Source organism: Pteronotus mesoamericanus, unplaced genomic scaffold, assembly GCF_021234165.1.
Source record: "Pteronotus mesoamericanus isolate MK-2021 breed Mesoamerican mustached bat unplaced genomic scaffold, CSHL_Meso_final contig_82, whole genome shotgun sequence".
Classification (NCBI taxonomy): domain Eukaryota; kingdom Metazoa; phylum Chordata; class Mammalia; order Chiroptera; family Mormoopidae; genus Pteronotus; species Pteronotus mesoamericanus.
The window spans coordinates 16863089-16888826 of NW_026555265.1; the positions used below are offsets into that span (position 1 = coordinate 16863089).

Consider the following 25738-nt stretch of genomic DNA (forward strand, 5'->3'; position numbering starts at 1 on the left):
GAGAATACATCCGGGGCTGTTTAACTTTGGCTAAGGAATGTGTTTAGTAGTCCATGCATTGTTTTTGTTTTGCTCTGACTAAATAATTTTCCTGCCCTTGTGGGAGAAATAGTGCTTGAATTCACTGTTTCTGTGGGCAGGGTGGGGAAGCTGGTCCAGAAGAGGAAGGTAGTATCAGAAAGAACATGTTTGCATTTGCAGCTATTTACCTCACATCAAATGAGACCTTCGTGCTATATATTTTCTTGTTTGGAAACAACCATACATATGTATCTTACACAGTCATGTTGGAAGTAAATGGAACATTTTTATCAAAGTCCTTGAGGATCCTAGGCAGATCTTTTTTTCTAAATATGAAATATTAAATGATGCTGTCTATAGAAAACCAAACTTATTAAGAAATAACATTTTCCTTAAAGGAACAGTACAAGTAGATAGTACCTAAATATGATGTGAAATTAAACACCATGCTAAATTTGAAACAATGAAAAGTTTTTCAATAGTCAAAACTTACTCTGTAGGGTACGCCCACATCAACTGCTTCTATTAAGACGTCAGGTCAGTAGACACTTTTTTAAAAAATTAGCAAGTTCCAAACTGGAAAAACAAGGGTGTTGCCAGTGGAGGTTGAGGTGAATTGAAAGGCGGGTGGGGTGCCACCACCTCAAGCCAGCATGGAGATGCTGTGGTTAGTGCACTTCATGAACACGACATGCGGCCCTACTCCTGCAAACAAGGCTTTCAAAGTGCATTTTCTGTTTTTCAGGATGAGTCTTCAAGTCATGAATGTAACCAGCGCACAATCCTTCTCTACGGAGTAGGCAAAGAGCGTGACGAAGCCAGGCATCAGCTGAAGAAGATTACCAAAGATATTTTGAAAATCCTAAATAAGAAGAGCACCACAGAGACAGGGGGTAAAGAGACCAAACTCATTTGCTTCCATTGAGCTGTGTTATGTCTTCCCTCTTAGCACAATCTTTATCACAATTGTATACCGCACTGTCCCCGGGGTGTTTCCTCTCCTGAATGACTGTCACATTGGAATATGAATAAGCATATTAACATTTTAAGGCCTTCATTCCATTTATAGTAACCCTTGTATTAAAAGAGCTTGTTCTATAGATAGATGTAGTAGTTTTTATTTTCTACTCTTTTTAAAAAATTCTTAATCAAGTTTTATACTGTATGAGAACTGAAGTATTGAAGAATAAGTTGGAAACTCCTTATTTTGGAAGAGTTTCCCAATCTTTATTCAAGCTTGTAATTTGCTCTGGGCAATCCTATTTGCATGAAAATGGAAAATCTTTCCTTCCATTATTTAGAAGAATAATTGCAGGTAATAGTGGCCCCCCATATCACCAAATGATTTCAAATAAAAAAGAAAATTAGGTCTTTCCTCTCTAATACCATCTTTCCTTGGAATACTCTTTCCTCTGGCTTTTTACATAGTTTTTACAGTGAAGCTGTGCCTCTATATTATGTCACCACATGGCATAATTGAAATTTTGTAATTATCCACTCCATATTTGCCTAATTAATCTTTTCAAGGTTTATGTTGTTAGGCAGTCATGTGATTTAAAATACGGTATCATTATATATATTGCACTACAACCAGTCGTGTTTCTTTCTCTATTACTTATATAATACAAAAGGGGAAAAAAGTTTCGATTTTCCCTATGCAAACAGCACACTTCCTGTACCTGGCCTAAACCACCTCCAGAAACCTTGCTTTGTTGCTCAGTACAAGATAAATAGTCTTTTATGAACCTCTCCACAGAGGACCCTTTATACTCTTAACGAGATGAATTAATTACTAGATAAATTAGCAGAGCTTGTCCATGCTAGATCTTCCCTGCAGGAAAGCACAGATACAGTTAATGCAAATAGCTCTCTTTCCATCAGTAGAGGGGCACAGGCAGGAACAAGGTCCAAGGGTAAAACGCTTTTCACTCTAAATGTGATGTTGTGGGTGCATGAAGCACAGGTTAGTTCTTAGAATGTTCACACAGAATGGAAGAGTTACCCTCGTGATGTGCATCACATTCCCTAACTTCCTCCTATTGCCAGTTAAGGACCCTGTACTGTACCAGCTGCCTGAGGGAACAACTGAGAGGTGTGGAAGGGAAATGAAACCCTGTAGTTGTTGTTGACCAGTCATTATTGAGCTTGAAAAGAAAACTGCTCTAAGAAAAACTGTTGATCTCTCCTTGGCTCTTTTCTCTGTCTTAGAGAAAAGAGGAAATGGGTCTCATTTAGAAGGTTGAATTTAGATGCCCTGAAAGTAGGGAGCAAAAACTATTGAAACTACTTGTTTGTATACTTGAAAAATGAGGTGGACACTTATCTCATTTAAAAGGTTCAGTAATAGAGTTTTTAGAAAATCTAAATTAATTTTAGAGAGTCCTTCCAGGTCCTATGGAATTTTTGGTTTTTGGGAAACTGAGAGGGATGGGAAGAGGAAGGAAGCAATGTGGTATCTTTTTCTGTTGAGTCTACTTCCTTCCTTCACAGAATTTTTTAATGCCAGTCTGTAGTCTATGCTATCTTTGTATAGCCTCTTAAATAGGCAAGTCTCGCTCATGAACTGAAGACACAATTGTTGTGTGCTGCATTTGGGAAATCAGTAATAGAAACACCACTGTGAAGAGGAATCTTCAGAGGGGGGTTTTTTCTGTCCCTCATTTTAGGTAAAATTCCACAACCAGAAATATCTTAATTTGGTGATACAGTTGACCTGTCTTCTGATAGTTTACCTTTAAGTCGCTCCTTAAAACCTAGTGTGCCCAGAAGAAACTAGGTAACTGTCTTTCAGATTAATGGAAATTTGCTCCTTTTGTTAGTAAAGATGAGGATTGGTAAGACAGCAAAACAGAACTTGTGTACACATGTGTTTGATTTCTGGCTAAACATAAAAATAATGATTTTGAAGAATTGATTGGCAGTGTTCTCACATCAACCAGGCCTTACCTAGGGGTATTTATAATCTAAGACTTGCACGACATTTCCAGTTGAAGATGGGCAAACCACATTTTATATTTACAATGATTAGTTATTGTTGGTTTTCAGTGGTGCATCTTTTGAAAATATTAATGAAGTTTTACCAAACTAGAAGGTCAAAGCTTGTGGGATTTAAGGATTTAAAAAAAGGACAACTTTGCCCTGGCCTGGTGGCTCAGGCAGTTGGCACATCTTCCTGTACACCAAAAGGTTGTGGGTTCAATCCCCAGCCACGGCACATACCTGAGTTGACTTTTGATCTTGGTTGGGGTGTGTACTGGAGCCAACCAGTTGATGTTTTTTTCTCTCTCTCCCTTCCTCTCTAAAAATTAATAAAAACATATCCTCAAATGAGTATTAAAAAGAAAAAGACAACCAAAATTAAGCAACTAAAGAACAACAATATCTACTATGAATGCAAATTAACATAAGACAGATGAGGGAAACATGAATTATAACAATTGTTAAGTTAATGTCATTAAAATAAAGTATCCCGTTGAGAACCACCACTATCTTTTATCTTTCTTTATAAATTGCCAACAATCAATTGTATGTTTTTTATAGAGATTTTAAAAAGTCATCTCTATGTAAGTAAATAGAGTTGATTAGCATAAACAAACAAACAAGATCCATTTGTGAGTTCTCATGATGGATCTGCTTCCTTATATCTGTTATATTTGTTTGTGTTTCCGCTTGAGACCCAGGAAGGGCTAAATAATTATGTTAACTTCAGTTTTAAAGCACTCTGTAACCAACACTGTTGATGTGAGCTTTCAGCCTTGGATCGGCAGTGTTAGTAAATAAAAAATGCAAAACTTGGATATTTTAAACATGCTTATGATGCATGAGCAGCTATAGTGAAGGCAGAATTCCACATTTAATTTGTAACTTTTGGAATATATATCAAAACACAAGTAGGTTTAATGAACTTACCAATTCTCATTCTTTGTGTTATTGTTGGTGTTACTTGATGAGAGTAGCACAGTCTCATGCTTTGTTACTCAGCACCTTTTCATTCGGATTCTCTCTGGTATGGGGGTTGGTTTGTTGTAAGAAATGAAGACTAAACAGGCTGGGTTTCTATTTGGAGAGAGGGCACTGAGGGCTTAAACTATAATTGCTTATTATGAAAAGAAGGATCCTTTCTCCTAATGTTATTTTTTTAACACCATTACATTTGTCATTAACAAAATCTGTTTGGGTTCAGTGAAGTGTTTCTTGTGTCTTTAACAGAGTGTAATAACCTTTGTTCTCTGAAATTAAACTTTTCCAAATAAGATATGAGGGATTAGGTGTGCGCGTGCACACAGATATACCCCCCCACCCCCACCGCATCCCCACCCCCATAGACACAACATATGGTGATTGCTGGAGGGAAAAACGGGGCAGCGGCAGGCAGAAGACGGTAAAGGGGAAGAAAAAGGTGTGAGTGCCGGTGCTCTTATTAAGAGATCATATTCCAGTGAAGGGAATGCTTTATTTAATTGGAGATGAAGGACAAAAAGCCAGGAAGAACAAACAGGAAGCATTTTTTTATTTCCAGATTTGTCTTTGTAAATACTTATATTAAGAAATGTTTAAAAGCAGGATCTAATTATTTCTTGGATATTATCTTTTAAATTCTTAAGAAGAACAAGAGTCTTTCTGAGACAGCAGAATTTATAAACACTTTTACTGGAATTTTTTTTTTTCAAATTTCTTTATGCTAAATTGATTAGGTGAAGCACTTTCTGTCCTGGCTGGTGTGGCTCAGTGGACTGAAGTCCAGCCTGTGAACCAAAGGATCACCAGTTCAATTCCCAGTCATGACACATACCTTGGGTGCAGGCCAGGTCGCCAGTAGGAGGTGCCTGAGAAGCAACCGCACAGTGATGTTTCTCTCACTCCCTCCCTTCCCCTCTCTCTAAAAATAAATAAATAAAATTTTATTAAAAAAAAAAAGTCAAGCATTTTCCTGTTAATGTGGAGGAATTTCATTCTTTTCTACCCCTAAAAAAGTTGAGAATTGTGTAAATTTCCTTTTTACATATTAAACTATTTGGGGAAAATATCACAGTAAGTCTCTTAAGAAGATGCCAGTGAAACTGCCTATTTTTATCAGAGTGAGTCTGGGTGATTTTTTTTTCCCCCCTTCATTGTTGAGATCTTTCTATTTCAAAAGTCTGTTAGTTAGAAATGTTCATGGTAGTGTTTCTCATAGTAGCTGAAATCTACAAATGAGGTACCATAATAGATATATAAATGGTGGTATAGTCAAACATTGGAATACTGTACCAAAGTGGGAATTACTAATTTTTAGGAAAAATTAAAATCAGCACAACAAGATGTATTAATCTCAGAAACACAGTGTTAAGGGAAAGATGGCAGATATTTGATGTATATATTGTATGGTTGTGTTCACGTAAAGTTTCAAGGTGGGCAATGTCAGTTTAAGCTCTTAGAATTTGAGATCTTGTCCCCTGGGGAGGGAGGAGTAACTGGAGGGGCCCTGGTGCACTTTTTGGGGTTCTGATATATGATTTTGTATGAATTTCATTACCTGAGTATATTTACTTTTTAGAAATTCATAGAGTTTATACACTTCTTCATGTGTACATATGTTTCAATAAAAACAGTAACATTAAAAAGTCAAGAGCTCCTGTCCAAATGAAACTAATGTATTTACTGTATGTTTATTTAGTTGGAGATGAAGGACAAAAAGCCAGGAAGAACAAACAGGAAGCATTTCCTACACTGGAAACTGTGTTCACAAAACTTCAGCTTCTTTCATATTTTGATCAGCATCAAGTGACATCTCAGGTAGCCATTTAATGCTTTTTATTATATATTTGAAATATTCATATTTCCTTAAAAGTCTTTCCTATAATATATATTTCAGGCCTTCGTTGGTTTTAATATGTATTTGTTGGTTTTTAAAACATTTGGGAGCATCTCAGGCTTTTGAGTAGTTCAGTTTTAAGTGTCAGGTTGTCATCCTCAGAAGAATTAATTTTTATTATGAAAATATGTTTACCTTATAAAAATCACCATTATGTAAAGCATTCCTAATGCAGTACTTACTTTAGTACATTATGGCCCTACATTGCTCTTAATAAGAGAGAAATCTGTTGATGACAAATAATATATTATACAATTGAGAAGAAAATGTTTTAATTTACAAGTCCATTGATATTCAAATAGATATTATCTGGAAATTAATTAATACTTATAGTTCTGCCTTTAGGATAGTTAGGTCTAAATCATAATGCAACATGGTTTATTTCTTCACATTATAGTTGTAGTATAGAAGTCAATTTATACATGAGCTTGGTTTCTGTAGAAATATTTTAACATTCTTCTAAATAGAATCACATATAAATTCAGATTTATTCTTAAAAAAATTAAAGGAATTTAATAAATAAAAAAAAATACTTGGAATATTGGCCTTAAAATTAGTTTCACTTTTTTTTTGCACAGATCTCTAACAACGTGCTGGAACAAATCACAAGCTTTGCGTCAGGGACGTCTTATCACCTCCCTTTGGCTCACCACATTCAGCTCATCTTTGACCTCATGGAGCCAGCCCTGAACATCAACGGACTAATTGACTTCGCAATACAGGTGTCAAAGAGACACTGTTTCTCTCATTTTAGGAAAACAAACCTACCAGGCATCATACAATTTAAAATGAGACATTCAGTGTATTTTTGAACAATTGAGACATTCTGAATCAACAGTATCCAAATAGCATTTTCATTGCAGCTGTTACCAGTTTTCAATTAAATAATTATAATACTGTGCTAAAATATATAATAGTCATTTTAAAATGTGAGTGTTTTGAGGGTATTTTTAAAGATCTTATCTATTTTTAGAGAGAGAAAGGGAGGGAGAAAAAGGGAGAGAAACATTCCTGTGCGAGAGAAACACCTATCCGTTGCTTCTCACACACCCCCAACCAGGGGCCTGGCCCTACAACCCGGGCATGTGCCCTGACCAGGAATTATACTGGTGACCTTTTGGTTTGTGGGATCACACCCAACTCAACCCAACTCACTGAGCCATACCAGTCAGAGCTTGAGGGTATTTCTTTTTCTTTTTTTTTGTCTTGTTACTTTGTTTAGGGAAAGGCGAAAGCTTATTTGCTATTTATAATAGAGTATATTTTACATTGAGCAAAAAAGTAAGATCTTATTATTTGATTTTTCCTACGGTATTTCTTATATGTATATTTGGGTTTATTATTTTATGTTGTTAGTAAATAAAAATGGAAGTTAGTTTCCATTGCTTATTCTCTTGGAAGCGTTAGGTTTCTTAATAATATGAAAATAATTATTAAGAATTTCTGTTTTACTAAAAAGGAGGGGAAAAAGTGAGAGGCAGGATGTTCTCTGCAATTATTCAGTCTAGAACTTTGGGCTGCCATAAAGTTTTGGTAATTGTTTTAGTATTAGATACTTTCTGATTGCATGTACCATGATTTCTAGACAAAGAAAAACTCCGTAATTGAGTAAAGGATTAAAAATAAAAACCATTTTAATTCACTGAGGTGTATTTTATAAGACTAGTTGTATATGAATATGGTCCTGGGGCAGGATAAGGGGCAAGATCAAATATTACTAGAATAATGCAATATATGCATGGCTTTTAAAAATAAATGTTTTATTTGCTTTGGCAGCTACATTTTCATCCAGTCTCTCCTCTCATTGTAGCTACTAAATGAACTGAGTGTTGTAGAAGCCGAATTGCTCCTGAAATCCTCCAGCCTGGCAGGAAGTTATACCACGGGACTCTGCGTCTGCATCGTGGCTGTGCTCCGGCGGTACCACAGCTGTCTGATCCTGAATCCCGACCAAACGGCCCAGGTGTTTGAAGGGTTGGTATATACAATAGCATCATTATTTCACACATTCTATAATATATAGCTTCTGATGAAAATATAGTAATTTTCAGAGTAAACTAGTACTAATATTTATTTCTATAAAAAGATATAACAAAGCTAAAGAATAATTTTGCAAGAAAACAGGTACCAAAGGGGTTATAAGCATGAAAATACTATATTTTTTTAAATAAAGTAAGATTCCCTTCTTCCCTTTCTCTTTTCCTTTCTCTATTCCTTCCTGTCGTTTGTCCCTACCCCTAGTTTCTATGACTATAAGCCAGTTATTTATAGCACTCTGTCATCTGTGCTACCCAGCATCATGGGTAACTTTGAATGGTGCATATGCATGACAACTTTTTTGTTCATAGAGTTTATCATGTAATTTTAGCTTATATTCGGAGAATCCTATACTGAATAAGCTTTGCATGCATTGTTATCTTAGCAGTTTATTTCTTTAATTTTATTTTTTTTTAATAAATTAAACCTGTCTTTTGATAAGACAATCTGGAACAAGTGACTTTATTGATTCTTAGTCTTTTGGTTTGTGTTAATTGTAGGCTTAGGTTATTTCTACTACTATTAGTGAGCCAGGTAATTACCTACTATCATCCCCATTAGAGTCTGAGTTTATAGGGACCAAAGAAGTATAATGAGCTCTTAGAAAAACCCATCCTAAACTCCTTTTTTCCTCTTTTTGCCCAGGCTTTATATTTAAAAAAGGGATGCTATTTTTCTTTTGCTTCCATTTTCCACCTGGACTCAAAAGAGACATGGTATTCTTTGGTTCTGTAATAATTCTTTTTTATAAACTAGTATGTGTAATCAATTTATTCTCTATTCTAGAGTGACATCCATTTAACAGCACCTTTTTGGGGGACAAGGAAATGCTATGACATTAATCGTACACATAGATTATTAAGTAAATCTGAAATATCTCAGATAGTTTTAAATGTGAGAAAATTAGTTATGTTAAAATTCAGGAAATAGAGGACTGTTTAATAACATTTAACTGCCCTGTAAGGTTGAATAATCAATACCATTTTACAAGTCAAGAAACTGAAACTCGGGCTTGTTAAAGGGAGTGCGTGGTGAAGCGTTAGACCCAGCCTCACATAACTAAATCTCCCGGACTGCTAACCGTCCTTGGACTAAGTGCTCATTCATGCTATTTCATTTATGCTATACTTTTTAAACGGCACAGAATGTATTAATTGGTCATAAAATGAATATAATAAGTTTTGGCAAGTACTTTTTGTTTTTATTTTGAAATTTATTTCATTATCTTTTGACATTTTAAACTTGTTTTGTAAATATTCATAAAATCATTTAATATTAACTTTATTTTTACCTTATACGTAGTAAGGGTAAGTATTTAATTTCAACATATTATTTTGTTTTTCTGTACTTATTCAAATGAATATACTGGATCTCAGTGTGAAATGTTTTTCTTACCTATAGCAAATGAAAAAAATTGAGAAAACATTGACTATTCTATTCCGGATGCCTGTCAAACTCTCAATGTTTATTTACGATAATTCTTTGCTTTTTAGGTTATGTCTGGAATTTTTTTGTTTATATAGTTAAAACCAAATGAATCTATTTTTCATAATTGTGTAACACTTTTGATGTAATTGATAGCTTTAATCAGCTGCCTGGTGGCCTCCTCTGCTGATGTCATTTCATAGGGTTTGGGATGCTGCGTTGCCATTTCCTCACATACTTTGCTCAGTTCATCTCTGGAATTTGTGATTCCTTCTTGGCTTTGACACCTAGGCTCCCCTGGCTTCACCGAGGCCACTGAGTAGTGGGGTGAGCTCTGGCCTGGGGGTGTGGAGACCTAAGCTCTCCTTTTGAATCTGCCTGTGGGCAGGTTACTTTAACTTTCTGAGCTTTAGAACCTTCTTTGTAAAATGATGAAGATCAACCAGATGATTTTTAAAGCCTATTTTAGCTTTAATCATCTGAGTCACCTATAACACTATTGCAGGCTGAACCCTATGACAAAATACAAGGTGGTAGTGGACTCAAATTTCAGATTCACAAATAGGTCAGTGGACCACTTTTGTTTACTTCTGTGTTGTATTAATTATAGCCAAAGAGACCATGGTTATGAATTGGGGAAAATGGCACAAGTTGCAATAGTAATGTGTACTTTTGAACTGAAAGAATATCACTAAAGAAGGGGTGTGGTTTAAATTCTTATATAAGATAAGCTAAATTTTTTCTAGTTTGGGTAAGCAAGGGAAATGTGACCTCAAACCATGAATTTATCAGGTTTATGTAAGAACCAGCTCGTGGTTTTAAAAATGGGTTTCCCATATTTATTTAAGAATTGGTCCTTAACAACGAAGTAGGTTTCAGGATCTTTGAAAATTCACCCAATTTATGAATCTTTTTACTGAAGTGAGATCCTTTTGTGTTCTAATCATAGCAACTTAATTGATGGATTCATCCATATATACCTCCTGTATAGAGGAATTTCTGTTGTTTCTTGTTGTTAATGACATTTTTGAAGTTTTTAAAAAAAATACCTCGTATTTCAATATCATAATAAACTGACATTTTCCTCAATTATTTACTATTGCTATAATGATTAGTGTCAACAATCCGATATCTCTTCTTACCCAAGTAATACATTGACATGTTCTCATTCTAAAAGATCCAAATGAACACATATGTTAGACAGATGTGCATATCATTTCCTCACATGTTTTCTCACAGGCTGTGTGGTGTGGTGAAGCATGTTGTGAACCCCTCAGAGTGTTCTTCCCCTGAAAGATGCATCTTAGCCTACCTCTATGATCTCTACGTGTCATGTAGCCACCTCAGAAGTAAATTTGGAGACCTCTTCAGGTGGGTAGAAGAAAATCAATGGAATAGACATAGGATTATGCCTTTATTTGTTAGTGACTCAACCAATTTTGTCATCCTTTTTAATAATGAAAGTTAATCATAATTATATCTGCCAGAATTCATATTGAGTTTCCTTTCATTGTAGCTCTAACTTCTTATTACAAATGCATGTTTAACTGTGATTGCAATTTTGAGATAAACTTGAGAGAAAATAATCTATATTTTGCAGTTGCTATTACCTGAGTTGGAATATTGTTTCCCCTTTGCACTTATTTTCTCACTTGTTTGCTTCCCTGCTTCCTTTACCATCCTGTTTCAAACAGCATCCCTGACTCCCTTTCATTCTCTGCATTTTAGCACTTGCTACCCCCGCAGCTAGACAAGTGCTGGAAAATACATACGAATCTAATGTTATTTCACAGAAATTTGGATTATTAATTTCAGGAAACAGTAATAGCTGGCAAACTAAATTTAGAGTCTAGAAGGAAGTAAGGAAAGCATAATCAGTCACATCGGTTTTCTTTGCCCCTCATATCTTGCGTCCTGTTTGTTTGTAAATCCTGTGAGCTCTGCCCTCCAGGTACGTGTGGAATCTGACCAGCCTTCGTTGCTCTGTCACACCACTGTGGACTTCCCTTGGTTAGACCATTGCAGAGTTCTCCTCACTGTTTTCACTGCCTGGCTCCTTGACTCTCTTGAGCAAGTGATCAACATACCTACTAATGTCACCTTTTAAAACAAGAATAATAAAGCTTACTAATGTCTTCTTATCTGCTCAGAATAAAAACCCCTGAAGTGCTTAAGTAGCCTTTAAGATCTACTGGGTCTGATATTCTCTTCTGTGTCTTCTCCTCTGTTCTGTTCTCACTCCATGTACCTCCTCCTGGTCTTCAGACACTGCGAGCACCCACCTTGGGGCTTTTGCACTTGCTGTTGCCTCTCTTGTTGAGTTTTCCCCTAGTTACTTGCATGCTCGCTCCTACCTTGCATTGCCGGCTCTCCCTCCCTGACTGCCCTGGCCCTCCTCTCTGTCATTCTTTGAACCTTAGCACTTACTAACCCCAGTACATTATATGTTTATTTATAATCTATCCCATTCCTAGAATGAGAAACGAAAACAGAAACTTCCTCCGTTTTTGTTTTTTTTTACTGCTGTATCCCAGGACCTGGGGGAGTGTCTGCTCATAGTAGGCACTCAAAAACAAAAAATATCTCGTAGATAAAAGATATATACATAAATATGGTGATGTTTTTAATGGTTTCAAAATAATCCCTTACAGAAAGTTCAAGTGACTCTTAGGAAACATCTTTCCACAGAGCTGGTATAATAGTAGTAATACCCTGTGTTGGACTGTTTCTTTACAGAGAGCTTTCAGTTTCAGCTTACAGTTTTTAGAGAGCTTTCTCATACATGCCTTGGTTTATGGACCAGCTCTGTTTTCGCTAGCGAACTTCCGAAGAGCCCGAAGATCCTCTCTGACCCCTAATGCTCCTGTAGGGTAGTACAAGTGTAGTAAATAAGTTAACTTAAGCCTTTCACACTGTCTGTGTGGAGATTTAAGAAACCCACAGTGAACTGAGGGGCTCCTTAGGATCAGCACAGTGGAGCATCACAGGGTGTGACACTGTCTAAAGGTTTCTTGATTGAAGAAGTGGAAGAGCTGCCCTGGCCGTGCGGCCCAGTTGTTTGGGATGCCACCCTGTACACCGAAAGTTTGCAGGCTCGGTCCCCAGGTGGGGTGGGGGGTGCGTATGGGAAGCAACCGCTCAGTGTTTCTCTCTTAAATTGATGTCTGTCTCTCTCTCTCTCCCTCCACCCCTTGCTCCCTCCCTTCCTCTCTCCCTAAAATCAAAAATATTCTTGAGTGAGGATAAAAAAAAAAAAAGAAGCGGAAGAAAAGTGCAGCCGTCTCAAGAAACATGGAAATCAGATATTATTTGCTGTTTGGAATTGAGAAATGCAGTCAAACAAAAGCTAGATATGCAGGGAGATTGCTGTTAGTGTACTATTAAACCAGATTTAATAGTTGGATCTGTGCACCCCCCCATCTGTTGGGGGGCATGCAGCATATTCACATCTGCTTCTGATTGAGCAGCTGCCTGTGCCAAGGATGGCACTGGGTTATTTCCATTAAGACCTTTATTCCTCCCAAAAACCCCAGGTAGTAGAAATAGTTTTTTCCTAAAAATAAATGATTGTTTCTCATCGTAATTCAATAGATGAGGAAACTTAGATTTGAACATAAGTCATTTTCGCCCTCAGGTGCGTATTGCTTTCATTACTCTATCAGGTTTTTTGATACATGCTATTTCAGAAGGAAAATACCTGAGTTATTTCCTTAATTCCATATATGCCCGCAACAGGGAGTCGTAAGACTTGGAGAGTGAACTAGTCAGCAGCTAACTGTTAAAACATAAATGATCACCTGGAAAGAGTCTAATAAATGAAATAGGAAGCCTCGAAATGAAGGGTGACTCATCACCCTTCACCATGAGCCATGGAGTTCAGAAAAGTTAGGGAACCCAGGTTGGAGGTCGGAGAGAATTCAAGAGGAGTCTTCATAATGATAGAAAATTAAGGGCTGAATCTTATGAAAATTAAGGGGAAAAAAAGCAGAATCCCCTGGGTTTCTAAAGATGGGAATGAATAGCTTGTTAGAATAAACTGGGAAGTCAACTAAAATAGAGATGATGCTTTACTATTTGCAGAAGTTTGTTTCATTCAACAGTCAGGGTGTTTGGGAGGGAAACAGCAAAGAGCAAAGTTTGCTTTTGTTTCACTCTTAATGGAAAAATGAGGACAAATCAGGAATTATTGCTAAGTGAGAATGAAAGAAAAGTTGAGTAGAAAGTTGACAAGAGTAGTTAAGACAGAAAAAAGGAAGATTTTAAAAGCACTGAGGACTACATGATGTCCATTATTTTGAACAGGTAATGCCTCCAGATGGCAAATTTGTATCCTTCAGTGACCACCGAGGAGTGCTTTACGTAAACTGTCTGGAAAGAAAGAAAATGTGGAAGATTATACTTACTGTCATTTAGTGGGTAGATTTGGTCCTCTCTATTGGACCAGTGCTTCCCAAGCATTATTGGCACTTAAGATTTATCTGGGACAGCTTTGTAAACATACAGATGCAGGGAACCTACAGTAAGGCCCGGGAGTTTTTATTTTTAACGAACAACCTAGAGGATTCTGAAGGAGGAGGTTTGAAGCCACATTTCAGTGAACAACAAACTGAGCAATCTCTGTTTCCTTAAAGCAGTTGGCAATGGCAACATTTGAGGGTAAAGAGTCTTATTTATATACTTTTTTACTTTTAAGGAATTCATACTTGTCTACTATTTATGTAGGTGCACGAGACTGGGGTGGGGGAAGCCTTATGTCACCTTCTTCACAAATAAATTTGCTGCCAAAAACTGAATCCAAAAGAAAAAGACTTTGTGCTGCATAAAAGAGCTCTTGAATAAAGCCGAATGCTGCTTATGAACTTACTGTCCACAGCTAGTAGGCAATAATACCTGACTGTGTATGGAACCTGAGCTTTGAAATCAAATTATCCCTCAGCCTCATCTGCAGAGCCAGAATGGATCAGATACTTTAATTCCCTTTGTACTTCTAATATTCTATGTTGTATTCGGATGTAACTCACTGAAACATGCTCTGTTTTCATATGATAGATCAGCCTCATAAAAATCTGTTAATACTGCTACAAAACAGAACACGATGAAATTTTAGAAGTGGCATAATAGTTTCTTCACTCTCATTGAATGTGTTTATTATCTATATCCTGCTACTGCAAAGGGGGCTTCTTGAAGACAGGGAAGGAGCCTCTCTCTTTCACAGCTGTCCCAGTGGCCAGAGTAGCCTTGTCACATGGACCTCCACGGGATGCCCTGTACCTAGAGGATTCGTTTTGCAGGATGTATAATTAAGACTAAACACCATATTATTCCTCATGCATAGTCTAATCCATTTTTATTCTTAAGTAATACCATTTTGCACCTACTGTTCAGAGACAGTTGTTGGAAGCCCTAGTGAATTCTTTTATTTTTGGAGCATGTAGAATGTAGACAGTAATTACAATTAGTAACCAAATGTCTTATTCTTGTTTTGATTTTCAACCCACTCAGCAACTATTTATTGAGCAACTACTGCATTCCAGGCACTGTGCTCAGTGCTGATTATCAAATTGGTATCAAGAACTCACAATGTGAATCTTTTCTAGGAATACATTACAGTTGTTGCCATTTAATCTGTCCTTAAACGAACTAACTTTCTAGTTATTCTAGGTTTGTTTTTTTCTTAACTCTTCTTCTTGTAACCTCAGTAGTGCCTGTTCAAAAGTTAAGCAAACCATATATAATAATGTGATGCCTGCCAATTCTAACTTGCGATGGGATCCGGACTTCATGATGGATTTTATTGAGAATCCTTCAGCCCGTAGCATCAACTACTCAATGCTGGGCAAGATCCTCAGTGACAATGCAGCCAATCGCTACAGCTTCGTCTGCAATACACTCATGAATGTATGTATGGGCCATCAGGATGCTGGAAGGTGAGCTGAGTTACCCTGGAATTTATGACTAACCACACAGTTGTTGCTTTAGGGCTACTTAGAAATTAACTTCTTTAGTAATTACCTAGGCTGACATACGGATGTTGTTTGCTTTTATTTATTTATCCTCAGCTGAGTGCATACTTATTGATTTTAGAGAGTGGGGAGGGAGGGGAAAAGAGAGGGAGAGAAACACTGATCTGAGAGAGAAACATTCATTGGCTGACTGCCTCTCACACATGCCCCAACAGCAGAGCAAACCCACAACCCAGGCATGTGCCCTGACCAGGTATCAAACCTAGGACCTTTTGGTTTATGGAATGATGCTCCAACTGACTCAGCCACACAAGCCAGGGCTACTTATTTTTCCATATTCTTTTATTTCTGAATTTACCTCTGCTGTATACTATGATTTCTTTAGCCTGAGAGACAAAAACATAAACAATTGAAATACAAATAAAAGTTACCTATATTTTGAAAACACTATATTTAGGCCTACCTAAATAACATAGTTTCTTTAATTTTTTTGATGCTCTTTTTTTTTTTTTAAGCAATTCGTAAGTTTGTTTTTGTTTTTTTTTTATCCTCTCCTGAGGATTTGTTTTTATCGATTTTAGAGAAAGAGAGAGAGATATTGATTGGTTGCCTTCTGTATGCGCACCAACCGGGGACCAGACCTGTAACCCAGGTATGCCCTGAACAGGAAATCAAACCCAAGACCCTTTGGTGCATGGGATGGTGTTCCAACCAGCTGAGCAACCTGGCCAGGGCTAATTTTTTTTTGATGGGCTTAAAAGGTAATTGTGTAGGTCAGATTTGTTCACGGAACTAAAACTGCTTATTGACATCTGTAATGATTATTGTTGCTCACCAGCACTAAACAAAAGAAAACATTCTAAGCCATTTACTTTTATCTTCTGCTTTAGATTCTATAAGGTTATTTTTTAAGTGGGTATTATCTATTCTTGAATATAAGAAATGAATGACTTGATGATTGTGAAATACCTGTTCATTAAGTATGTCACATGAGTAGGTCTTTTCGTTACTTTCTACTATGTATATTCTTTTTCTTCTTTTTAGGATTAATGACATAGCCAATTTCTCCTCTGAACTGACGGCTTGCTGCACTGTTCTTAGTTCAGAATGGCTGGGAGTTCTGAAGGCTCTTTGTTGTTCTTCAAATCATGTGTGGGGGTTTAATGATGTACTTTGCACTGTAGATGTAAGTGTTTTTTTCATTTAAAAACTCAACTGCAATTAAATATTTGACTTGTGAGTAACTTTTTTTAATTGGCTCAACCCTTAACTGAAGTTCTGTAAAATGTTTTTTCCTTCTCTCTCTAAAAGCAGGACACCAGAGTGTGGTTGGTTTTACTGTGTTGCATGAGAATGTCCAGGGTCAGTTCATTGGGGCGTCCAGTCATTCTTAGTGATTGTATCTGAAAATGATGAAGAGCTATCCATTTTATATCACAGATTTCCTCAGATATCATATTGCGTGCATGATATGTGAATTTCTTAAAAATCCATCTTGGTTCTATATTCTTGCCTATCATTTCTTGGTGTAATCTCTGTTTTATGTTAATATATCATACATGTAGAACCATTTTATACATTTTAAAAACTACCTTCCAGTTGAAGTTGAACTTTCCAGTTCTGATATCTCAAGACTGGATTGGACAATCCTATTCCATTTGTTCTGTGACTACCTAATAAGATTTTATACATGTAAAACTCGTATCTGTGGCTGGCTTTTCTGGACAGGAAAAGACACATTATTGTCTTTAACATTGTTCCTTAACCTCTTAGTTGTTTTTATTACACTTTACCTCTGCTTTGTTCACTCATCTGTAAAATTGGAATTAATAATAGTGTGAACCTCGTGGTTTTTAGCTGTTAAATGAGGTGATCTTTGTAGATTGCTAACCATAGTCCCTGACATATACTACAACCTAACACGAAGGCTACTATTATAGATTTTTTTAAATTATTATTTTGTTCCAAAGTCTTGTGAATTCTGTAAAGATAGAGTTTTTTTCTATGAATGAATTAACTTTTCCACTTTTCTCTCTTTTTAAAATTTAGGAGTCAATTGTAAATTTTCAAAGTTGTTTTTAAATCTAATTTAATTATATTAAAGACCCATTATTGGTTATCCCTGAAAAGAAGTCTAAAACATTGCAGAGGCTTGTTTCTCAATTAGAGTTTACTAATGCTTGCCCTTAAATGACAGAGCATACTGAGCTCTGCAGAAAAGTTTTATTTCTGCTACTTCTTTTAGGGATTTTTTAATTTTTACGTTTTACTGTTTTCTTTTTCAATACTGAAGATAAAGCTCAGTATCTTCTTCCAGCGTTGGGATGTTGGTAAACCTCATTTTTTGTTCTTACAAAGTAGAAATTCGCCTAGAGGATGATAATCATGAGAAGTTATCATTTCACTCATTTGGGGATTTGAGACCTTGTTGGTGTTGCCTACATTCTCTTAGATATTAATCTTAGATATAACTTAAGAGGGTGTTAGGTATTAAAACATGTCAATGTTTTTCTTGAAGGTGAGTGACCTTTCATTCCATGATTCATTAGCTACTTTCATTGCTATTCTGATAGCACGACAGTGTTTCTCCCTGGAGGACGTCGTGCAGCACGTCGCGCTCCCCTCGCTCCTCGCAGCAGGTGACGGCATTTGTTATTTGATTGTGGTCTTGGTGGGATGGTTTCTAAGAAAACACTGAGAGTAGCATTTAAGGGTCTATGCACTGGGCAGTGGTACGGCCTCATGGTAAAGACGGCAAGATTGTAAATTTTGTTCTACACAAAGTGATATGGATCCTTTTGGATATTAATACCTGTATTTGAGGAATCGGTGGACATCTGGGTTTCTCAGAAAAGCATGGCCAGTGCCTTGTTTTTAACCGTAAGGAGCATTTATTTATTTGTTCCAGAAAGTATAGCTTAATAGAAAACCTGAAAACACGGTCTTGATTTTGTTAGAAAACTTGCTTTTAAAACCCTTTTTTCCTAGCTTGTGGAGACGCGGATGCCGAGCCTGGGGCGAGAATGACATGCCGCCTCCTGCTTCATCTCTTCCGAGCTCCCCAGGCCTGCTTATTACCTCAGGCAACTGGTGAGCTGAGCGCTGAGCAATCTCTGATGACATTTTCATTCAGAGCTACCGGTTCTAAAATGACCAAGTAGGCTGTCCATTCCGTAATATCCTTCCTGACTCTGGTGGGCCTGCTTCAGGGCGATGAAGGGGCGCAGTGATGCTACTGCGAGGGCTGTCGGCACCTTTCCCTTACGTAAGAGCAGGATGTATTGAGAAACTCAAATCCAGAGTTAACAAACAATAAAAATACTTTTGCTCTTAGGCCAAGCCATGCTGGTGGGCAGCGTGATCCTCTAACACACTATGTATGTTGGTTGTGAACCACACCATAGCAGCTTAGGGCACTGGTGATTCATCTACTCTTTCGCTCAGGTAGAAGGAATAAGGTGAGCTAGGGATGTTAGTGAAGGCTGTTTCTAAAGATATTTTCTGTGTTGGGGGTGCGCGCGCGCGCGTGTGTGTGTGTGTGTATGTGAGATTGCATGTGTGACGGTCAGTGGAAGTGGATGAAAATCCTACTGATGTTTTTGACACATCTCTCGAAGGAGCAAAGACATTATTTTCATAATTGAAAAGGAAAGGTTAAGTAAGGAGTACTGGCAGTGTTTCTTAGTAAAACCATGAAGCATCAATTAAAGCTAGCTAATGGCAATTAAGCACCCACAGTCTTAACAATGAAAAGCCCTGCTGACTGCAAATGGTTACAAGACTGTTAATGATGGTGATGAGACCTTAAAGGTTTGTTGTTACTCTCGTAGGCAAACCCTTCCCCGGAATAAGATCATCATGTGATAGACACCTCTTAGCTGCTGCTCACAACAGCATCGAAGTGGGAGCTGTATTTGCTGTTTTAAAAGCAATTATGATGCTTGGTAAGACTGTCCTGGCACTAAGCTTTGTTAATCACTTGAAGTTTAACTTGATTTAATATTATTAGAAATGTTTTTGTTGCTGTGGTTGTTTTCCTGGAAAAAAATGAGTTGGCTTTTCCCAAGTCCAGGTTTAATTGGACTCTGAGAAGTCTGGCCCTTCCTACAACATGGGTGGAATTCAAATATAGCACTGTTATTTGGTGATGTTTTAACTGCGTGATATTGCATTCTCATGTAATATTGATCCTCCCACCTCCCGGGTTGTTTTGCCTTCATTTTTTGGCATAAGTCACACTTTGTGATTGACATAGAAGACTTGGTGACCTAACCAAAGGTTTAAATTTCATGTTATATTCCAGGAGTAAAACACCAGAAAACCTGGGTTTTAATCTTAGTGTTCCTGTTTCCACTGTGACCTTGAACAAGTTCATATTTTTGTATTTTAGTTTTCTTAATCAATCACGTGATAATAGCATTGAGATTGATATTACTGATACATCAGTATTAGAAATCAGAATTTTTTTCATATAATTCATAATGTCCAAGATGTCTTCTATATTCTTATTTTATATCCTCCCAGAGTGGTTGTACTACCTTTTCCATTCATCTGCAGTAAAATACCTTAAGACACGTTTATTCTGTAAGTCAGGAGAATAATTGGGAAGTCTTGAATTCACACTAATTCCAACTTCAGGTTCCCTCTTTTGGCCTTCAGGACACAGAAGTTATCTCTTATGTTCTGAAGAAGCCCCCTTTGATTAGAGCAGAAATTACTTCATGGACAGGAATTGTCTTGGATAAGTCTTAAAGAGCATGTTTGAAGATATACCCTATCCCTTCATACTCCTACTTGGGAAGTGTTATTCAGTGATGACAGGGAATGAAAACAAGAGTTCTCACAAACAAATTATTAAGGGCTCATTTAAAAATATCTACACACATACACACACGTATATAATGTTCCTATTAAACACCCATGAATCGTGTATTAAAAGAAAAAGACCAAGTCATATGGAGGGGTACAGCCTCCTCTGAGCTCAGGCGTTTATAGAGTTCTACAGCCAGCATTGAATGGTTATCTCAGTAAGTAAAATTTCTGCACACTGATGATATTTGGTAGGAAAGATGGCTGGTCAATCCTGTTTAATTAATGTAAGTAGAGACCTTGAAATCCAGACTCCCGTTTTTACTGTGGTACCTAATATTCATCAGAGAAACTAAATAGATTTTCTATAAACTAACATTAGAAGTGTGCCTGCATAAGTGATAGCGTAATGGCAGAAACCAAAATGAATGCAATTTAGACATTGTCCCTTTTGATCTGGATGACTGGTTTGATTCTAAGTAAAATTGGCCAACCTGTTTAAATATTCAAATAACCATAGTTTACTACTTATGCATAATCACCAATTCATTTTTCTTTGATTGTCTCTCCTTAACCTTTTTTAATTGGCCTCAGTTCTTGGTAGATTTGACAGCATTCTAAGCCTTGAAAAGTTACTCAATTCTGAGAAGTCAGGATTGGGCTGGTTGAGTTAGAGCCTTGGGCTGGGTCAGCACTGAACACTCTTATTTGTTCTAGTGTCTGTATGATTGCAGATGGTTCTGACATGGCCTCCAAGTCATCCAAATGTCTAAACTGATTTGAAGATCTCCTAGTCTTGGACTAGCAGAGATGCTTGTTTCTTTGTCGTTGTTTTTGTGAAGTTTTAATTTATCTACCTCATGTGTCCTAAGCAATGTTTTCTCAAGTCCTGTCCATCAAGACCTATTTTGAGTTAAGACTGTTTTATAGAATTTGGTTTCTAATGTCTATAGTAGCTTAACTTTAAGATGTAAAAGTAATTATTTTTATTACCAAAGTTTGGAGAAAGCATGTTAAATTTTGCACATGTAGAATATGGCCTTTCTTTCAACTCCTAAAGAACTCTGTTAAGTAAACATATGTGGGTGAAATGAAATTGGTAGTTTTTCTATATTTTAATGAGAAATATATGATAATATATAGTAGGTATCAGTGAGTTGAAATGTATTTTTATTCCTCTCCTCCTTTTAATGATTCTGTAAGTAAACATTCAGTAATCAATTCTGATTTTTCAGATTTTTTCAGCAGAGTGAGAACTTTTTCTTGGTTGACCTGTGGTTTTAAAAAGGCTTTTTGCACTGACCTGGGCTTCGTTTCCACTCAGAGTAAGGCAGTGAGGGCCTCCTGTAAACGCATTTGTTGTTGGTTCTGGGAAATTTTCTTTCAAGGCTTATGATCCTGTAGGTAAACAGGCAAAAGTTTGGAGGCTCTGTGTCAGTTGGCAGTCTTTATTACCAAATTATTTTATTCTTGCACCTTCAAAATATGATAGTTATTTCTCTTTCACAGCTTGAGATTTCTTATTTCTAGATATTCAACCACTCTGCTCAGTTTTTCTTCCAGACCTTTTTTCTTTTTTTAAATAAGGAAAACACCTTCCTTAGCTTCATTTTAGTTGAGTGTATTAGAGATTGATGAGGTGAAGTTTTCTAATTTGATCTTTACAGAGAGGAAAGTGAAAGGCATGGGTTATTCAATGAATGCCCTATTTTCCAGGGCTTCCTTAGTATGCATTGCCCTTTTCCATTCCCAGGGAAATAAATCTCTCTTGTCAAGAAGTTGATAGTAAGGTGGGCTAAGGCAAAACTTTTCTCTTGACCTATGGATAGAAAATAAGTCATTGTAAGAGAAGAAATGGAAAAGGGACACCTTGAAGGGTGAGTAACCCATTTTTTCCTTGTCTACAAGTCAAAATGAATCTGAATATATTCATGCTTGAAATATTGGTGAAATCAATGTTCTGTGATTATTACATGTGATTTATAATGGCCTTTCCAAGTTTGGTGAAAACATACTTTATTCTATAAACAAAATAAAGATTGGGTTTTGAACTTGCTTTTTTTCCCCATGTCCAATGAAACTTCTCTGGATTCTCTCATTTATTCTCTTGATCCATTCTCTTCCATTGCTGAACAGCTATTCAATAATGATACCATTCACGCACTTGAAGTCCCTGAAAGCTTGCCTAATTTACTTTTTTAAATACTTGGCAATATTTTGAACTTGTGTGATTTTGCTTTTGTGATTCTGTTATTTAGGAGATGCCAAAATTGGCAATAACAATGTCAGCTCTTTAAAGAATGATGACTTCACCATGAGGGGTTTACGACGCGATGGGAATGCTGATGATATTTGGACTGCCTCACAAAATTCAAAGTCCTGTGGGAAGAGCATTTCCATAGAAACTGCCAATTTAAGAGAATATGCTAGATATGTACTGAGGACTATCTGCCAACAGGTATTGGCCTTTCACTTTGAATATGTAACTGTCCTTTTGGAGAGAGATTCTCGCTATTATACAAAACTTGTACATAGGTGGACCTTTTTTTTTCCTGCTAACTTTGTTTTGAAATAATTTCAAATTTGCTGAAAAGTTGTAATAATAATAAAGAACTCTAGTATATCCTTTATACAGACTCACTAACTTTTTGCATTTTGCCACATTTGCTTTTTAACTCTATGTGTGTGTAAATGTGGTCCATATACTTAAAAAATTTTTTTCTGACCATTTGAGAGTAGTTGACATACATTATTCTTTTTTGCTTTTTAATACTTCAGTGTTTATTAACATAAGCAAAATATAGTTTAAAAAAATCAGGAAATTTAGCATTGGTACAGTAATTTTTTCTCACCTATAGGCCACATTCCAATTTTGTCAATTGTCCCAATTATGTTGGATTTGTCTGAAGTTTCCTGTAGATTAGCTTCAGATTATGCATTCCTGGCCAAGATACTACAGAAGTAATGTTGTGTTCTTCTCAGGTAATCACATCTGAAGGCACATGATGTCCATTTGCACCTCATTGGTGATGTTAATTTTGATCAAGATGTCTCCATTGTATGATTTCTCTACTGTATAATTATTTTTTCCCTTACAATTACTAATTGGTCTTTGGGGAGACACTTTTAAGACAAAGCAAATATTCTCATCAAACTCTCTCATTCTTCCCTAAGGAAGAGCCTACCCTTACTTATTTTTTCTCTTATTTATATTTATTTATTTTCCATATGGGTTATAATTTACTGTGCCTTAGTTATTTTCATGTTCAAATTGTCCCAGATTTTTCCAGTGGAAATCTTTTCATGTTGGCTCTCATGTTATTTGGACATGTCTTTATCTTTTTTTAATTTTTTTTTTAAACTTTCTGTCTCCTTTTGTACTTTCCCTGCCCCAGACCTGGAATTATTCATTCCTCAAAAGAACCCTGGTCTTATTTAGTCAAGAATGGTATTTAGAATCCAAGATCAGGGCACTGTGTGTACTCATTGCCATGGGGCCACGTGTGTTCATTGCCCTCTCAGCAGACAGAGCTAAGAAAAAAACATCTACATAAATGTGTGGGTAGACCATGAGTTCATACTGATGTATCTAATTCCATTTCAACCCCACAAAGTTCTTTGTGTTCCCCCACTCCATACTAATACTCCCTTCTTCCACAGTAAGAACCCCTACTCCCCCAAACAGTAACCCATTTACTCCTTTGCTTAGTTCTATAGCATACCTGTAGTAGTTTCAGAATTCCTATACCCACGCCACAAGGAAAAACAAGCCTACTAAAAGGATTTGAAGATTTGTTTATAGTTCTTCCTTAAGGGTTTACAGTATTGTATTAAAAAGTCATTTGAATTTTCTCCTTCAGTGTGTATATTACTCACTTGAAATAGAATTCAGTATGTTTCTGTTTACATTCAGTTTAGATTTCTTTCTTCCCCCCATCTCTGTCTTTAGAATAGCACGCCTCCACAGGGTCAACTGTGCAAAAAAGGTATACTTAAGTGATGAGTCCTCTCTCCCTTATCCCTTCTACCCTTTATCTCTCCCCGTCTTAGGTGATCAATTTTCTTATTTTCTGGTTTAACTTTTCACGTCCTTTTTTTGTAATTTCTTTTTCCTTATCAAAAGAATCATGGCCTACCATATATACTCTTTTTCACTTCCCTAATGTTGACAGGGTCAGGTTTTTATTAAAGCATATGGTAACTATGGTAAAAGTTAGTTAAGTAGTTATATAGGTATTAAGAGGGTATTGAGTTGTGAATTGGTTCCCAACTGTGAGGGCACATGAGAATTAACTGAGGAGTTAAATATATATATATTTATTTCTAATACTTTAAGGCATATATATATGTCTTAAAAAAATGACTGCTATCTGGTCTCGCTACCTGATTGACCTAGTTGATTTGTTATCGGGCCTGGGCTCTGGAATTTTAACAGGCCCCTTGAGTGATTTTAATGGATAGCCAGCATTGAGCTACTGGTATAGTGGTTAAGAAACAGGTTTCGTTTGGAATAGATCCGGGTTCAAATGGGGCTCGGGGACAGTTGATGATTTCTTACATCATTTAATGGGAGTTTTCCTTTGTAAAAATCATGAAGAAAAAGTGATAGGAATTTAAATTGGTAGAAACTCTCTGGAGGCCAATCAGCCATTTGCGTCAATAGCCTTAAATTTTTGCTATACGTCTTGACCCAGCAGTTGCACTTCTCTGAAATTATTGTAAGAAAATAATTATACAGAGAATAGATATGCACACATATTTATAATCTTAAAATTTATAATAATATCAAAAAGGGAGATACTTTTTTGAATGTTATTCTATGTTCTATTCAGTAAAATAGAGTATAATGCATTCCATAAAAATGACATATTGTGATATAGACTCTTTGCCCTTATATAGCAAGTTAAAAATACTGATTACAAAACAGTTCCTAGAGCAAGAACCCATTTTCCAATTGAAAACACATACCAGTATTTTCCTTACTTTCCTTAGCTTTCTTTTCTTTCTTTTACTTTTTTTTTATTTTACATATCTGTGTTTTAAAATATTTTTAGCCAAGGTTTTACTTTGTATTTTTAAGAAGTTAAAATATTAGAAATTTTGTTCTTAAAATTTTGTCACCGTTTTTTTGTGTGTAGTATTTTATTAATTGGAAGATTCCTGTCTGCTTTATATTCCATTGTGTGCCATGAACTTAGTACATATTACATATGCATATAGAAAGTCTATGCCTACCAATCTAACTGCTGTATTATTTTTAGGAATGGGTAGGAGAACATTGCTTAAAAGAACCCGAAAGATTATGCACAGACAAAGAACTCATATTGGACCCTGTGCTTTCAAATATGCAAGCACAGAAACTATTGCAGCTTATTTGTTATCCTCATGGCATTAAGGAATGTCCTGAGGGGGACAACATGCAAAGGCAGCACATTAAGCGCATTCTGCAAGTGAGTGATGGTAATTTAAAGGTCATGTTTCTGTCACTTGACACATTCTTTGTAGTTATAACAAAAAATTACGATCTCTTTTTATCATTGCTAACTAATCTTCTCAACTAATTCAATTAATTCAAATTTCTATTCCCCCAATTTTCCTTTCTGTGTTATTGCCACACTTATTGCTGGCT

General features: G+C 36.3%; 2 protein-coding genes across 3 annotated transcripts in view; one reads left to right on the plus strand and one right to left on the minus strand.

The window, feature by feature from the left end:
- P2RY12 (purinergic receptor P2Y12) overlaps positions 1-21436 on the minus strand; it is a 32900-nt gene extending 11464 nt beyond the window's left edge. The window contains exons 1-2 of one of the 2 annotated variants that reach the window (XM_054585213.1): positions 21413-21436; positions 3241-3319 (exon numbers count right to left, since the gene is read on the minus strand). The gene's annotated coding sequence lies outside the window, so the exon portion shown is untranslated. Of the gene's footprint in view, positions 1-514; positions 557-3240; positions 3320-21412 lie in introns of those variants that run through there. The other variant, XM_054585214.1, reaches the window with a different exon arrangement.
- MED12L (mediator complex subunit 12L) overlaps positions 1-25738 on the plus strand; it is a 312438-nt gene that overhangs the window by 230806 nt on the left and 55894 nt on the right. Inside the window, exons 17-28 of the mRNA XM_054585210.1 lie at positions 767-914; positions 5678-5796; positions 6454-6597; positions 7686-7849; positions 10577-10708; positions 15037-15264; positions 16345-16486; positions 17819-17939; positions 18289-18390; positions 19131-19244; positions 22368-22567; positions 25371-25559. Of these exons, the coding sequence (XP_054441185.1) occupies positions 767-914; positions 5678-5796; positions 6454-6597; positions 7686-7849; positions 10577-10708; positions 15037-15264; positions 16345-16486; positions 17819-17939; positions 18289-18390; positions 19131-19244; positions 22368-22567; positions 25371-25559 (1803 nt within the window). The remainder of the gene's footprint in view (positions 1-766; positions 915-5677; positions 5797-6453; positions 6598-7685; positions 7850-10576; positions 10709-15036; positions 15265-16344; positions 16487-17818; positions 17940-18288; positions 18391-19130; positions 19245-22367; positions 22568-25370; positions 25560-25738) is intronic.